Genomic DNA, 17,283 nt, shown 5'->3' on the forward strand with positions numbered 1-17,283 from the left:
AATTTATCGCCTAATTTAGCTTAACGTCTCGTTTTCCAGAAAAGCGCTAGAACATTTACCGACTTTGCGATTAAGGTTAATTTTTCTGTTGAAGAACATTCGTTCCAGTTATCTCAATTTGTATATAAAGGTCGTTGTAATATCCGATTCATTTCTCAGGCTGAGCACATCAAAACACACTCGTAAGAAAGTCGAGCGTTGTATTGATGACATTGTATGGAAGACGGTTATCAATGATACATAACCCTGAAAAGTGCGGCGAATACGAAAGGTAACCCGCCTTGTACCATCACCGTCAGCAGTTTACAAGCGTGGCTTCCCTCCGTGAGTGCAGTGAAAGAGAACTAACCTAGCTAAGTTGTTTTAATTTCCCGTGCTCGGCCTTCTGCCTTTTATGATCTCTACCCTGGATGAAGAAAAGTGTACTCACTTAATGCAACAGAAAGGATAAATATCTTTCATTTTTTGAGAGCTGATTTTCCCTGAGCTAAATAACCGTGCTGTCTGTTTATGGCATGCGATGGCATGAATCATTCCCCAGATCGGCTGTTATCCCCCAAGGAATAAGTTAGACAAGCAACATTGCATCGTAGGACAAAGTAAACCGGGGCTTTCTTCTCAATTAAAAGAGATTAAGTGACACATGGCTGAACAGAACTCAATTGAACCTTGAGAAGCACCAGAACAAGACACGGACCCTTAAGTTTAATCAGAGTAGACCAGTCGCCTCTTGTTCTGTTTTGTTTTGATGTTTTTTGTGGTAAATCTTATACGACTGAACTGTAGTGGCTACTCCTAAGCTACAATAACGTATATTTTTCCAGTTGTAATGGTCCCTTTGAGGGGTTTGGCGTGTTTGTTATGCAATCAACCCCTGAATCGTGACGGGAAAAATGTCCATGTAAATGTTAAAAACGTAGCATACTTTCACGGTTTTTGTTTTTGAGTACTAGTAAAGTGTTTTTTTTTAATTTGAAAACGCTCTCAAGCAATTGTCGTGGTTTATGTGATGGTTGGACGTACTAGTTCACTCTGACGAAGGGCTAACGCTCGAAATGTCGCTTTGGACCATTCAGTTGTTAAAACCAAATATCTTGTATATCCCAACCGACAAAGCAACTGTTTTTTTTTTAAAACTTACCCCTCCCCCCTTTATTTCAGAGATAGATTCGTGGAGCGCAGAGGAAACGAATAGCACTCCTTTGAATAGTGACATGGAAGTGTTGTGGCCTTAATCTATAATATGTGGGCCTACATTATCGACAAGATGCATATTTTAAAGGCTCTTATCGCGATAACGGATGACGATAATTTCAGCTCATTTAGTAGCACAACATCGGTGCTTGATGAAGCAAAATGCACATGGCGACATTACTTCACTTAAGAAGGTTTCCTACAGCTTCTAACTGCTTCACTTGCAGGTGGCCGCCATTTTATGGGCTCGTGAACAGACGGACGAGTGCGGCACGACAAAACCCTCTATCGTAATGGCTACAATAATGAAAACGAGATCTTATCGAAAGCCTGATCCAGCCAGACGTATGGAATTGGTCTCTAACTAGATAATTCCATGATAGGGACCAATTAAATTTATGAGAGATTACCGACGAAACAACTGTTGAACAATAAGATAAAAGTTCTCACAACCAGCTGCAGCCACAGTTTCAGTTAGGATGACATCAAATCAGAGAGAAGCTTCTTCAACCTTTACAACCCAGACACTGCACGGAAATATTCACAGTTTGTGAATTTCTAGAACTTTATAAAGCGATTTCAATGACCTCCTCACCTATTTTGGAACAATGTCCATTGTTATCAACAGGAAAAAAAAAAAAGAAAACAATGAGGAAGCGTTGGAGTGTGTTATGCACACTTCATGCGCTCTGAGTTTTCATTGAACATCTGGCAGAATAAAGCCCGCCGAACGTGCCTTATTTTTTTTTTTTCCGGGAATCGTTATGAAAAGCAATAAGTAAAATTTTTTTCTGGCGCCCAGATCTTCAATGATAAGATCAAAGAAACCTCAACTTGACCTGTAAAGTCTAGACATTCATTCAGTTACTTTTTCATAAACTGAAATAAGAAACTGTTAAACTACAAGTTAGCACTTCTTTACGAAATCTCGTTTCAGTTTGTCTTCAAGCAGGCCAAGCACATGCATCTGAAATGACATTCCAGAAGTGGCGTGACTGTGGTAGAACGATGTGAATTATACTGGACCCGTATGACGGTAACCACGTGGTAATTCGCTATTTCATCATCCCAGTAATACTACAGTTCAGTGATATCAATGGGTTTTTGTTCTTGTTGAATCATACAAAACTAATACGTGTTGACCTTGAGTTAATCATCAGATCGATAATGGGATGCAAACCGCCCGACAAACAAAGATGACTTGTCGATGACTTCCTTCCTTTCAGAGTAAAAAAAAACATTGAATAATCGTATTAAGTAGTCTGCTTTTTTTAAGGCATAACATATAATATTTTCGTTATAAAAAAGGCTGGAAGAATGGCAATCATTCGCTTTTTGTTACTATCATGCACTAGCTGAGTTGACTTTGATTCTTAGGAGGCAAACAAAACGCACACACCTCACGACGTTAAGTCATCGAATAATGAACAGGCCTCACTGACCGAACATCAAAGAGCCTCAAACATTAACGAGCTTGACTGATGATGTTTAATCGGAAATACGTATTGTTGCAAACAGCTCATGGCTAACATCGCTCACCTGAATATTCAATTTAACTTTTTTTAGCATCTTTGATGAGTGAATAGGAAAACAGAACCGAGAGAGAGCATGACAAGGAGGTTAAGAGTACGAAGCCATGATTAGCCATCCGCATAAGAGGACACCGGGGGAGGGGTTGGGATTTTTTTTCTTTCACGAACCCTCTCCTCTCAATTGTCCTCACGTCACCGATTCCCTCTGGTGTCGCAATTGATTTTTATTTTTTGCATTCTTCAAAGCAGTAATAGACAATTGCCATAACTAAAGATATTTTGCACCCTATTCTTTGCAATTTCATGAAAATTTTATTAATTGAATTCTATCATAGCCAGCGGTGCAGCTGTGCTAACGGTGACCAGGATGTTTGGTGCGATTTTTAGCGAAACAGAAGACCGCCATTTTGGGTTCTCTTAGAAGAGGAACACTGGGGATAGAAAAAAAATTAACTCCGGTGGGTAGTGGGAAGGATCGTAGGCGTGAGGGAGGCGGCAAACTTCGCAACTCGACAAACTTATGTATTTCGTTTTTACCAATAATAACAATAACTTGAGAAGTCCCTTCAATGGTAAGAGAATCCCACCTTGCGCAGATGATTTTGCAGGGCTAGAACGAAACCAAATCTAAAACATGTCAACCAAAGCGATAGACTAAAGTAATTATGTAATATTTAGTGACGTTTCTCTTTAGTTCGCAATTGAAAGCTGCGAATCGAACGAGCAAATCGTCGAACAATATTTAACACTGGTAAGAGTTAACATGTACAGTAAAACTACTACAGCTTGGAAAAAAAGAAACCATGTGTTTTAGCCGCCGACTAATATTTCATGACTAAGTAATTGACCCTTGCAACTTAATTTAAATTGTAACGTTTCAAAAGATGTAGCCACAAAAATTACCCTTAAAGTAAAAGTTACCTTTCAAGTTTCTTGTATTCTTAACAGAAACGTAGGTCGCTATTTGGACAAGTCTGCTGTCTGCTGTCAGATTTGAAAACTTTCACTGCCTATATCGACCGCTGCTTCCAAATGCGGCTGTCAGCAATGACGAAGCGATATCAACTCATCTATTAATTACACTTGGAACAATGCATCAGCCCACTTTGTTTGGAATTCAATAAATGAGAGAAATGCTATATTGCTTCTGCATATCTCACAATAGAATTAGTCCCACACAATTCCGAAAAAGGAGGGAAAAAAGTATGCCTCGGAGGCGCAGCGCCCATGTTATGTTTTAATTACTTTTAAAATGTCGCGAATCACTCTCAACTTAAACGAAAATATTCCGTAAAATATATGCATATTTTACAAAGATAGACTTTCCGAGAGTATTCTTGAGTTAGTGATTCATTAAGAGAAGTATTGTAATGAAACCTACACAGCGATTTATTGTCGGGAGGGAATGTTGCTGAATTCGGTCTTAGAATTAAGTTACGTTTTCTTCTCTTTTCAGAAAAATAATGATAATAATCATGAGTAACCTAGATAAGTGGTTTTCTTACAAACGTAAAATTTTTCCCGAGGTAATTCTAATTGCTGCTAGGGGTTAATGTAATTGAATAAAACCGCACAATGTTTACCTTATTTCGGTAATAGTTCACAAAACTGTAAAGATGTGTGGATGAAGGGGTTACGTCTGAGTGAAATACGATCAACCTTTGTATGGAGAGCGGGGTTTCTTTCAGCAACAAAGGGAATTCCAACCTGTATTAAAAAAAACAAGCGTCAAAATAAAGAGAAGTCTAACATCACAAGGCTGAGGAAAAATAACTAAAATGCAACGAGAATGGTCGAGAAAGGAAAACAAAGCTTGTCAAGAGAACTTTGATTGATGTTTCAAGATGGACCACACAAAGGGCTCCAGTAAAAGTTAACACCACCCACAAGACATCTCTCCACCGTTCACTGCAAGCTGGCTCTAAAGTGTTTGGGTTTAGTCTTACGATCCCTTTTCCGAACACAGCCGCCGAGTTCATGCGGTCCCTTTTCCGGGCACTCTGCTCGCATGACGCAGCCCTTAATCAAGCGATATTTATATAGAGCAAACAGATATAAGCCGCAAGTTATAACAAACGTCTTGGAAATATTTTTTGATTACTCTTTGTAGCACAATAAAAGATATGTACAGGGGCGAAGTTGATGGAAGAGTGGCGGTTGGGGGGGGGGGGAGGAGAGAGGGTCGAGAAATGCCAATGATCTCATAACCCTATCATATCTGAGATAACCACTTTTAATGTTAAATTGCTGAATGCGCTTGAATCTATGGGATCGAAATTGATGAGATGATCAACATATTTAGCAATCATTGTCCACGCTACCTCGAACTAATAGACATTTAGGCTGATAAGCGTTGACATTAGTATAGAGCAGTGTAACTGATGTCACATAAACCCCGTCTCATCTGTGCAGCTTTCGATTTATATGCATGATTGTTGATTCGCACCTCGCCTTTGTCAACCGTCATGCGAAAGAGATCTCGAGCTCAAAATACTTCGTAGGTGTTGACATTTATTTTTTCGATCGCGGTCTTTTTAATCGCGTGACCTTTGTTATTAAAGTGTGTCCTCCCCCCCCCCCCTTAAAAAAAATCTTAGCAACGCCTATCAAATGTAAATTTAATCGTTGTTGATATTCATGGTATTGTAAACACTCCAGGCGTTTATGGCGGATTGAATGAAGGATAAAAAGAGATAAAGGTCCACTGAATAACCAACACATTGACACACCCACAAATTACCATCAAAGCAGTCAAAACTGCGCAATGAAAGCATAATAACACAAAAGACATGTCACGATCAAAGATAATTATCACGGATTAACGATGAAACGTGATAAAATTTATTTGACCGAAACTCAAACCAGGTGTCAAATGAAAAGAAAAAAAAATTCAGAAATGTTAAATCATTATTTAACAAAATATTTAAGTTTCTTGTAAACCGGACCTATCAGTAACGACTCTGTAGCAAAGTTTATCCACGTTCACAAGAATTACATGGTCATGATTACATGAGAACTGAGATAATGCAAGCTTCCTGATTGGTCAAAAACCTAGAGTTTATTGCACACCGGAAAGTCCATAGAAATTAAAGTTTGTTTTATATAACAAATTAAAAATACCACACTTTCCACCGGTTTACCGGCGTCATAGCCCACTTGGAATGTTGAGAGAATACTGAAAATTTGTAAGACTTTAACCGCTTATTTTCACTGGATGGCAGAAGTTTTTAGGCCTGCCCCGAGTGTGCTCGGCAACTTTTGAGCAACTTTTAGCGTTTTGAACAACGGTTTGTTAGCCTATTTCATTCCTTATTTGATATTGCAATTAAAAATTGGCTAAAATGACATCAAATGAACCATGTGTTTTGTTCGTTTGACGTAAGAAGATCCTTAAATGTCGCCCATATTTGCAAGAAACTCTTTAAAGTTAATTTACAAGCTATTTTTTCGACCGTTGTTAGCAATTATTGTAAAGAACAAAAGATAAAGAAAAAAGATAAAGTTTATTAACGTTTACATAAAAATATCGAGATATTTAGGTAGCGACTTTTTAAATTTTTTTGCAATTTTTTTGCAACTTTTTGACATTCAAGTGAGCAGCACTCCAGCATTTTACGAGCACAATCCGGACACACCCTAACTGTAACTTTTTTTGCTTCATTAAGTCAAGTTAGTTTATGAATGGGGACTGAAGGGTAATACTGAACGACCCACACTTAAGCCTTTCTCAAGTGTTTCTCTTATCTTATTTAGAATTATTACCTTAGCGCAAAAAAATTAGTCGAGCACTCCTCGAAGGACTGGGACGAGACACAGTTGACTATTCCACACCACCCCATTCGTGAATCGCTTTTTCACTGAGTCAAGACTTAGCTTAAGAAAGAGGATAGTCAACTTTTTAATATGGTAAAGCAAAATGTAGAGAACACATGAGAGAACAGAAAAAGATGAAAGACTGGGACGAGTGAGTAACTCAAGAAAATGTCCTGTATGTAATACTTTCAATGTCAGGGCAAATTAACGTTATAGGCTCGCGATCGTTTTCCGACCGGCCAGCTTTGATTTGGGGTCAGAGTGGACGGTAGGGCTTGGGGCTGTTGGAGGACGAGAAGCATTATTTTTGACCGTCGATCCGGTCCGCTTTGTACAAATTTCTTTCTCTCCCCAGCCTTCCGCTTCGATTAAAATCAAAGATGGCGGCAATAATTTTCGCTAAGAAAATACTGAGCACTTGCTAGCCAAAATTTCGCATGCCAGATTCTCAAGTTACATAACACCATAAATAAAGAATAAAGCAAATTCCAACAGATTAAGAAAAAGTAACTTACTGAGAAATGAAAGACAGTTCCAACCACCTCATACTGCTAAAATTATGACGAGATTAAATTTAATGACTTGACTCATGGCCCCTGCCCTTCCCAATGATCAGCTTTCGCGTGCAAGGAGAACGCAAGGATAGAGCGAGGAGAGTGCAAGGAAAGGTTGAGAAGCAAGAAACGCACGAGAGGAAGTGTCCCTCTATTTTGTTTATACTGAACGAACGACTGTTTGAAATACAACGTACACGAACGATGGTACTTCGCAGTAGAGGGCAACAAATGGCTTCCAATCTTTGAAATGTGTCGGTTAATGAGAAAAAATCACAGTATGTATGAAATAAAAACATTATACCATGTCTCATTGCAATGCATCAAGAAACTCACTCCTTCGCTGCGCTCACTCGTTATTTTTTATAATACATCGCGACTCGTGAATAAAAATAGTGTGTGCGTACTTTCCATAGAATAATCTCTATTTTTCTACGCATGTCTAACTCTTTACATTCGTCTCGGCTTGCCAGAAAATCGCAGAACGAGGAAGCATTTCCCGTAGGCTACATTGGCTGCAATTTTTTAAAACCTTGTTGTTTTTCACTATTTTAACTTTATTAATCGAGAAAAACGTGTTAAATTTTTAGCTTTAGGGAGGTTTCATAAAACTAGTTAATTTTCGCTAGCGATAGATAAAATTACTTGTCCGCCTCATACACGTTATCATCGCTAACCTTCGTTTCTGTCATTTAAATGCAAGAGCATTGCAATCGAAAAAAAACACACTGATTGAGAAAGATCCAGAAAAGTCATGTAATCGGAAGCTCATATTTTATTCATAATACTGCATTGATAATATTTTTGATCTTAAAAGCTTCATTTCAGTGGTTTGGAAAATTCATTCTTTCAGTTGAAAATATTTAAGTCAATATGTTGGGTTAAATTAGTAAGACAATAGACAAACTTCATTTATTTTCACTTCAGAGCAAAAAAGAAAAAGAAACACTACAAGACTTTAAATCAAGGTAAAAAACGAAGGAAATTATTGTACAAAGGGATGAGAGCCATCACTGGTCACAATATTTGTTCGTTTTCCTTACAGTCACGTCCTTTCAACATTTTTAATTAACTACAACACCTTTAACTGTTTTCTAAAATGTTAACGAAAAATTTAAGCTAAATAAGGTTAGCTTCTAATAAGACAGTATTTATTTTTCTTCCCATTTCCGCCGAAAAAAAAGCCGTTTACATATTGAAACTTTTAAACGTCATCTGCTTGTGTCGATATCTAATGCATTTCTAAATAAACTCTGCGTTGTTACAATAATGACGTGGGACGAATAAATGATCAATTTTATCGATAATTCAGCAAATGCAAATTTAATATACAAAACACCTTTATGATATAAACTTTGGGATTCCCAATGCGTGCGCCAGAAGCAAAAACCTGCAACTGCGTTTTGATCTCCTAACTGGCGAAACGTGCCTTGACCTAAACAATATGATTTCGTGTCTGAAGAAAATCGTACTTCTCACACTGACTTTTATCCGAGCAGTAAGAGGTCCTGATATTTCTACACCATGCAGCGATAACTGTAAATGTTCAGTTTGTCCTTTCAGAGGACTTAAAAACCTGACTGAGGTGACTTGCAACGCAACACGCCTTCGAGAAATTGTCATTCCTTCACGAGTCAACATCTGCGCCTTGTAAGTAGATATCTTTCAGATGAATTTTGCGGTAGGACTGGCCGAGTACAAACTAGACTTTGTAACTGTCTGTCATTTAATTTGCCATTCTCTTTGAGAGGACGCTTTTTATTGACTTAGTGAATTCACAGCGAATGGACCTGTCTGTAGTGTTAAAGTCAATCAACGACTTTAGCTGCAGGAAAGGTGGCCTTTACCCAGTCAACAAACGACTAGATACCCCTATCCGCGTGAAATATTATTATCCATTTTTAATCAGGGAACTAATTGATAAAAATTACAATCGAAACCATTTCTCCTTCCGCGAAAACGGCTTGGAACACTTTGTTGGGACCGGACATCGAGTCTGTTCCCAAAAGGGACAAGAAATCTCCTTGATATCAACTTATTTATGGACTTAAAACAAATTCCATTTTTTCTTAAAACATCACATTTACAATTCAACAAATGTCGTTGGAAATTTTATTCATTTATAATCCAGTTAATGGCAGTTTATTCAACCTCATTTTTTTTTCTGGAAATCTCAGAGAAATAAGATGATGAAGGTCGCTCTCAAACTCCTTTTTTTTTTCTTTTTTTTTTTCACACGTCGATGTAAGAAAGCAAACCTAATATAGCTAGTTGATTTATCTCTTCACAAGGCCTGTATTCTCTTCACGGTTTTCAGTTTTGTTCCTTGAATGAAAAATATCCTCAATAAACTCGACGGATATCTAAGCTCTAGGGATTGTCAGTTGAGGATCATCTTTGAAATCGTTTTGACAGTGTTAAATATGTTAATCCTCTTGATTACGAGCGGATTTTAAACCTTTGTTTCAGTTTTCTAATTTTTAATTTTTTCCCCTTTTATCATGTCTTCGTGTGAACGTAACATGCTTCAAGATAACAACAACAATATAACGTGCGAATAGCTTGTGAATGGAGATCAAATGTGTTTTACTTTTCAATCGCAGAAGCAAGTAGTGTACAATATTCCAAGTCACTCAGCGTATCTCATTTTTAAGAAAACTGGGAACGGGTCGGTTAGAAATGCGTGTTACCTTCGTTTACGTTTTCACGAGGAGAAGATAATAATAATAATTATGATAATGATCCAATCGGGCTGATAGTAAGATTGAAATACCCCAAAGCCCTTGCAAACGAGGCAAGTTCTGCAAAACTGAGGAATCCACGACGGCTATTCAGAGCGCGGGAAAACATCAAAAGGGCCAGCCAGTCAGAACTCAAATTAAAAACACGCGAAATGTTTAGAGCGCGGGAAAACGCGAGTGGACAAGACGTGACTTGTTCAAGTTTTGAATTTGATTGGTTGAGAAGGTGGCACGATTTTTTCTGGACCAATTGCACAGCGATGTGAAGCAAAACCGAAGAAGTTCTGAATTACTTGAGACACCCTGAAAAAAAAATTGCTCGTCATGACAAATTACTGATGCCATAAGAAGCGCAATTTTTTATTTCATCGCCTATCACCTTCCTTTTTACTTTCTTCCATAGGGTGCTGTCAAGGAATGGAATTTCTTCTCTCGACAAAAAGTTTTTACGGCCGTTGGATGGAATTATTTCCTTGTAAGTAAAATTAAGTTAGATCGCCAATCTTGTAGTTTCCAAGAAAAAAAAACAACAAATAGTATACAGTAAGTGTGATGGCGCACGAGTTGTGGTGGTGGTTATTCAAGCCTCAGCGTATCTCCAATGGAGAGTTAAGATAGCTCAGTCTACTTAGTTTATCTAATCTAGAAAGTGTATCATCTTTTGCATGCAGTGTTGAAATCTGTATTAATTGTAGGCAGTGTAAATCTTATGAGTCCGCAACAAATTTTGACCACTAAGATAACGAATATCTTTGTCGATAAGAGTACAGACCACGTTAAATTACTAATATGGTGTTATCAACTAAGTTGAAGACGTAAATTGGCCACCGTAGAGTTTAAGTGCTGACGTTTCGAGCGTTTTTAGTCACTCGCTCTGACGAATGGCTAACACTCGAAACGTCAGCCTCTGGACTCTATAAGGTGGCTGATTTACGTTTTCAACTCAGTTGATAACACTAAATTACCCTGTTATACTCTCCCATCAACGCAGCACCACAGTTTCTTTAGAAACTTACCACCTTTACACGTTAAACTATCGTCGATTTTTTTAACATAATATCGACGTCAAGAACTGAAAACGATTCTTTCAGTGCGTGACCATTGTGTGGCACGTTGACGTGAGCAGCTTTGTCTGTATTCTTGTCAACAACGGCAAATTAGCCATTCAGGTTGTGAAATTACTTTCAATTGGGGTAAAAAGACTAAATCTAATTTAGTTCTCATTAGTTCTGTGTTCAGCAGTTCACAGTTCTGATTTGCTAGTGAGACTATTTAAGTTTTATTTCTAACGATGCTCAATTGAAACGTGTCTGACCCTTAGCTTGGTTGTTGTTGCTGCCTGCATGTGAAGTCCTTTCTATCCTATTTTCAGGGATTTGTCATATAATACGATAACCAAACTGCCAAAGAGAGCGTTTAGTAGTGTGCCTTCCTTGAAGAAATTGTAAGTTGTCTTAAATTTGCTTGTGAAACTTATCTGGATTACTCATCCCTGGTGATATTTTCCTATTACGCATTTTTAAAACGTGGAGCCTTTCACTTCCTGGCGTGACCAAAGGAGGGGCTCTTCTTAATTAAAATTCATTACATTTTGAAGCAGAAAGGTCCATTGGGGGAAGGAAAAATATCAATTAGCTGAAATGATTTCGTATAATGCAAATTTCTCAAAGCTAAAATTAATGTAAATGTAGGGGGGAATTGCGATCTTAATACTGTAGGGGTTCCCAGTTACAGCGGTGGAATCCCTCCTAACGCAACGAATGAACTCCGCAAATATCAGATTACTGTTTTGTTGCTGACGGAATCCCTGGGGGGCCGCATTACAATTAGGAGCTCATGTGCAAGTGATAACTTGCTAAAACCTTGAAATCGAGAGTTTTCCGTCTCAAAATCAGATTATACGAAATAAAACAAAATAATTTGGTTTTCTCAACTGAGTTAATTTATAATGTAAATTGGCCACTGTAAATAGTTTCAAAGCTGGCGTTTCGAATGTTAGCCCTTCTTCAGAGAGAATGGAGGAATTGCACACACACACACACCAAACCCACAATCAGATCTATCCGGGCTCAGATTCCAGTTTTAGAACTTTAGTTTCTCTATTTAATTTTGGAAAGACGCCGTTTGTATTCTTTTCATTTTTTTGAATAGGTATTTGCAACACAACAACATCACAACTTTGGACGACAGCACGTTCCTTGGGCTCCGCAATTTAAGAGATCTGTTAGTAGTTCTTTATCGCTGATATTTTTAGGTACACACAGGAGCTCTTTACTTATGGGCTCCTAGTGCACATCATAATACAAATTTTCTTCTTTTGATATTACAATCTTTTAACCTATACAAGACTTTGTTTTAGATGTTTACAGCATAATAACATAGCATCCATATCACTTAAAACGTTGGTGATTGTGTTACTCTATGTATTGACTTCTCGGTTTTGCAGATTTGAAGTTTGAAAAAATTCTCTATTTATTCCGCATGACAAAACGCGCACTACGTTAATGTTCCTACAACATTTAGTTGTTTTTTTTTTCAGATTTATCAGTCATAATAGGATAACAAGATTGCCGAGAAATGCGACTTTTAAAGGACTTCGTTCATTGATTGAATTGTAAGCTCTTGACAAGACTTTTCAGATGGTGCTCACTTTTACATTTCTAGTATCACTTTCGAAAACCAAACCCAACACAGAAGATGACTCTAAGATGTGGTTGACAAATTAGTATTTTAAAACGAAGATTCGTCATTGGTTACACTAGATAGCCATCACTCTGAATAGTATGGTATCATATCATCATAGGATAAACTGTGAAGAACGGCACATGCCTAAAACGTAAATTTCTCAACTTAGGGCATAAGAAAGGCATACATACAAAGCTCCACCCTCTTCCCCGCCCTCCCTGCAACTCCCCCCCCCCCCCCCCAGGCTATTACATCACATTGATAACAACCGATGTGAGTACAATGTATCCTCCCTTATCAACTCCTCAAGTTCTGGTGGAAAATGGGCCAAGTTCGACCTTTTTTTCATCTTACTTTGTTAGATCGCGTTGCGCTTTTCAATACCATATATTCTATCTCTCCCTTCTCCTTATCTGCCTCTTTTTCCTTGCCTTTAGAGATCTAAGTCACAATAGACTGGAAAATTTAACCTCTTCTTGTTTTCGAGGGATGATGAAGTTAACAGTATTGTAAGTATTGTATTAAATCATTTATAAACTTATTTAAACCACTAATGTTAGTGTTTTCATTGTGTGACATTTAAATCATTGACAGAGAAGAAGCTTGTGGCATCCTTTCTTTCAACTTAACTTGGTAGCCCTCCCAAAAGCCGAAGTTTTCATTTTTCTACATAATATTTCCTTGTTTCAGATACTTGCAGCACAACAACATTGCAACTGTGGAGCCTGGTGCATTCTTTGGGCTTAGCAAACTCAAAAAACTGTAAGTTTCTTTTTCCACGCACTTTTAAGGACTGCACGAGTGTCTTGTTGGTTTAGTGAACGACTAACTTCTTACGAAGAACTTGTCTTCTGACTTATGTTATGATTTGGTTTTATCATCTGAGTTGACTGTGAATATATGAAAATACATGAGTTGATACGTCAATTGACCTCCGTTAAGAGTTTCTAAAGCTGAAGTTTCGAGCGTTAGTCCTTCGTTAGTCCTTCGTCAGAGCGAACTCTTAATGGTGGCTACTTTATATTAACGACTCAGTTGATAAAACCAAATCATTACGTTACACCTCTCATAAACCGACGCACCACCACAACGAATCGGGGAGACGTTTTCCGGGAGTCTGGCACTAATAATGAGGTGCTATAGCGCTCGCCTCATACTTTCCCGCGGGCGAAGAAACACTCGTCCCGAAACGCTAACAATGAAGGCCTGGTCGCAGTGACTAAGTGACAAGATGAAAAGTTGTTAGATCGAAAGACCGACAAGTGAGCAACAAGTTCCCCTCCATATTACACAGTGGCTGACGTTCTTAACAAGAGACCTTCTATAACTTGTAAAAGGCATTTGGTAGACTAGATACAATTTGATTCTACCTTTTCAGGGATATGAGTTTTAACAAACTAGAAACTCTAACAGATGACGCGTTTCGGGTTCTGACACTGAAAAATCTGTAAGTGACGAATAAATTTCTTTGTTTGAATGTTCTCTAGGCAGTTCATTTGATTGACTGGCTCTTAAAATTTGCTGAGATCAGCGGTTGTTCCATAGATTGTGTTACTGACCAGTTACGTTTTTTGACTGATCTTGACTGACAATGTGATTGACCGACAGATTAAGTGAAGAACAGGCTGACAGACAAATAGTCAGACAGACGGACGGACGTTCTGATAAACAGACAGACTCTTACTGACCAAAACTGACTGACTAGCGGACTTGCTCCTTGACTTGTTGATTGACGGATTCTTTGACTGACCAGCTGACCGCCTGATGACTATTTTGCCGAATCATTGACTGAATAACTATCTTTCTGAGTGAGTTACGGACTGACTGACCGTATGGCTGGTTGACTGAATGACGGCCGACCAGATGATTAGCAGGTTGACTTGAAGACATGCAGCTTGCTGACAGAGTGACTGACTGACTGACTAATCGACTGACAGACTGATAACTGACTGACTGACAGACTGAGTGACTGATGACTGACTGACTACCTGACGGTGTCATGACTGACTGACGGACTACCTAGATCGCTGGCTAGCTGACTGCCTCACTGCTTAAATAAATAACTAACCAACCAATTGGCTGATTTCCCCTTATTTTATTGATGACGTCATGATCTAATAAACGTTCACAGCTTGGTATTATGTTTAATACATATACATGTACATGAAAGTCCTTTTCTGTTCAGTTCCTTGCAGCATAATGCGATCACAATCATACAACCTAAAGCTTTCGCCGGACTTCGAAATCTGGAATTTCTGTATGTTTAAACTTGAATATACCAGATTTACTTTGTCTCTTTGTCTAAGTTGGGTGAAATATTTTGACCCTTAAAGTTATGCATGTTAGACTAGAACGTTTCTTTTATATTTTGCAGCGATCTCAGATATAATAAAGTTGTGATTGTGTCTCTGGATGTGTTCAAGGGTCTTAGTAATATTAAAACCATGTAAGTGTTTTGCTAGACATGTTTTAATAAATTTTAAACCAGTAAAATTTAATCATGAGCTATCACTAAGAAAAATCATGTTATCTAGTAAACAAAATCATCGAAACTGTTTCTCTGTAGCAGAGATTTAGGACTGAAAATACTTGAAAGAATAAAGCTCGAATAACTCGAGTAAAGCGATAGGAACGTTTAAGCCATGAATTTAATTCATGACGAGATGGGCATGCTCAGAACCCTACTAGATGTAAGGGTGCCAGACTATTAACACAGATAACATGATGAATAGCCTGAAGTAGTTTTCAATTGTGTGTTGGCCGGGGAAATCCAGGATTTGATTCACCCTGGTTTACTGCACCTCAGAATTGATCTTAAGATTCGTACCACCTTTTCAACCAATCGTATTCAAAGCTGAGACCAATCGCAGTTTGGTAATTGGCATTCTCGCGCGCTTGAAGTTTTTTAAAAAATGAGTTTCGAGTTTACATCGGCTCCTTGGTATACTGACCTTCATTGTCTTTTAGTTGTGGTAATTCCTTAAGGTTTGGCTTTACGATACACAATCTAACCAGTCTTATCAAAGGTGGAGCAAGTTAACTTTGTTTCAGTTTTGGTGATATGATCATTCTCGTTTGCAAGATCTCTCTCCCTCGCTTTCCTGGTGGAAGAAAATCGCTGGGACCGAGATTGTACAATTTTCCTTATGTATTCTGTTTTTTTTTTTGTTATGTAACAAAGAAACCTGGACGGGAATAATATAACAAACCCATCTGCTGTTAACGAAACAGATAAGGCAAACAAGACACAAGGGAATCAAAGGAGGTCCTTCAATAGTGGTGGATGCTCCCGGATTCAACAAAAACAAGTTGTATTTCAGGTCTCGAGAAACAGGAAGGTGTGTTTCCAAAGACGAAACTGCACCCTGTCTCTTACTGTGGTAAATAAGACTAAAACTGTGCCAGATAGATTTGATATTTGTTGGGATTTAATAAAAAAACTTCGCCCTCTCTTGTTCATCTTGGGAACCATCGCAACTTTTACCAATATGCTGGTTATTATAACAGTTGTATTGACTAAAAGCCTTCGAAGACGTCCGCCATTTTTATTGGTTTCAGCGACGGCAGTATGCGACTTTTTGATTGGTATTTACTCGTTTGGAATGGCTTTCGGGCATGGCTATGACCTTCAGGAATTCAAAGCTTGGCAGGACATCTACTGTACCTACTTAAGGTACCTGTTTATCTTAGCAGAAGTTGATGGAGGACTGACGTCACTGTTGATGACTATTGAACGATATGTTGCCATCGTTTTCTGTATGAACCCTGACATAAGGCTAGGCTACAAAGCTTTACGAATAGCACTCCCGCTGACTTGGATTACGGGCGCCACATCAGCAACTTTAGCGCAAATTTTTGACATGAGACATAACGCGAAACCCGGGAGAATGTGTCTTTTTCACAGAAACTCCGATAGAATACCCTCCATTTTTATTAGCGATATAGTGCTGCTGTTTCTAGTATTTACCTATCTCCTCGTCGTATTTCTTTATTTGCATATTTTCGTCGTTGTGCGAAAATCTGCGCGCAGGGCAGGCACACGTAGAGAATCGCAATTAGCCAAGCGAATTAGTTTGATTGTTCTTACAAGTTTCGTGTTTTTCGCTGTGCCTAATTTTGCTCTGGCGTGGTTTATCATAAATGGAGGACATGTTTTCGAAGATGTTAGAATGAATCGTACTCTGCTGTGGTGGCTTCCTCCTGTTTGTTTGGTGGTGAATGCCTGTCTTAACCCTTTCATATTCGCGTTTAAAAATGACAAGTTCACTAGATCTCTTAAAAGACTGGCAGGCCGTCCTCTCAGAGGGCTTTTAATGAGTAAGAAAAAGAACAGAGGTGGTCAACCATTTGTGTTACAGTCTCCTGCTGTCTCTCAAGGAAGCCATAATCAAGGAATGGACTCTATCTCTGAAACTCGTTGCTGAAGCAACAGATGCAGCTTTGCGTTAATATCATGAAAAAAGAGAAAGAAAAGAGAGGTAGAATCAAATGATGAGAGAAGGAAAAAATGAATGGAAGGGGGAATGAAAGAAAATGAAAGAAAGAAATAAAGAAGAATGAAAGGAAGGAAGAGAGAATGTAAGAAAGCAGGAACGATATGCATGATCAACAAGATATTGCCTGATTTCGTATCAGTAGGATCATACACATATTTAATTTAACCGCTCACTTAACTGAACTAAAGAGAATGTATATGTCGTTCCTTACTCCAGCTCGCTACAATATCAAAAAGGCGTCGGAATGAAGTGAAGATAAGTGAAAATT

The 17,283-nt window shown here is 38.3% G+C and overlaps 1 protein-coding gene and 1 pseudogene across 1 annotated transcript; both read left to right on the plus strand.

Annotated features, from left to right (window-relative positions):
• The first annotated feature begins 8,482 nt into the window (after nucleotides 1-8,482).
• LOC136277207 (leucine-rich repeat neuronal protein 2-like) lies at nucleotides 8,483-12,452 on the plus strand. Its single transcript, XM_066158903.1, has 5 exons — nucleotides 8,483-8,743; nucleotides 10,238-10,309; nucleotides 11,207-11,278; nucleotides 11,986-12,057; nucleotides 12,374-12,452. The coding sequence occupies exons 1-5, from the start codon at nucleotides 8,538-8,540 to the stop codon at nucleotides 12,450-12,452; spliced, it is 501 nt and encodes a 166-aa protein (XP_066015000.1). The 5' UTR covers nucleotides 8,483-8,537.
• A 474-nt stretch (nucleotides 12,453-12,926) lies between these two features.
• LOC131788085 (G-protein coupled receptor GRL101-like) lies at nucleotides 12,927-17,283 on the plus strand (annotated as a pseudogene).

The sequence above is a fragment of the Pocillopora verrucosa genome, chromosome 12 (genome assembly GCF_036669915.1).
Source record: "Pocillopora verrucosa isolate sample1 chromosome 12, ASM3666991v2, whole genome shotgun sequence".
NCBI classification, from domain to species: domain Eukaryota; kingdom Metazoa; phylum Cnidaria; class Anthozoa; order Scleractinia; family Pocilloporidae; genus Pocillopora; species Pocillopora verrucosa.

Excerpts from the sequence above, each read along its gene's own strand:
- LOC136277207 (XM_066158903.1), top strand. The coding sequence starts at position 8,538 with ATGATTTCGTGTCTGAAGAAAATCGTACTTCTCACACTGACTTTTATC. Across the intron at positions 8,744-10,237 it reads CGAGTCAACATCTGCGCCTT|GGTGCTGTCAAGGAATGGAA; the intron begins GTAAGTAGATAT and ends TTTCTTCCATAG. Across the intron at positions 12,058-12,373 it reads CTCCGCAATTTAAGAGATCT|ATTTATCAGTCATAATAGGA; the intron begins GTTAGTAGTTCT and ends TTTTTTTTTCAG.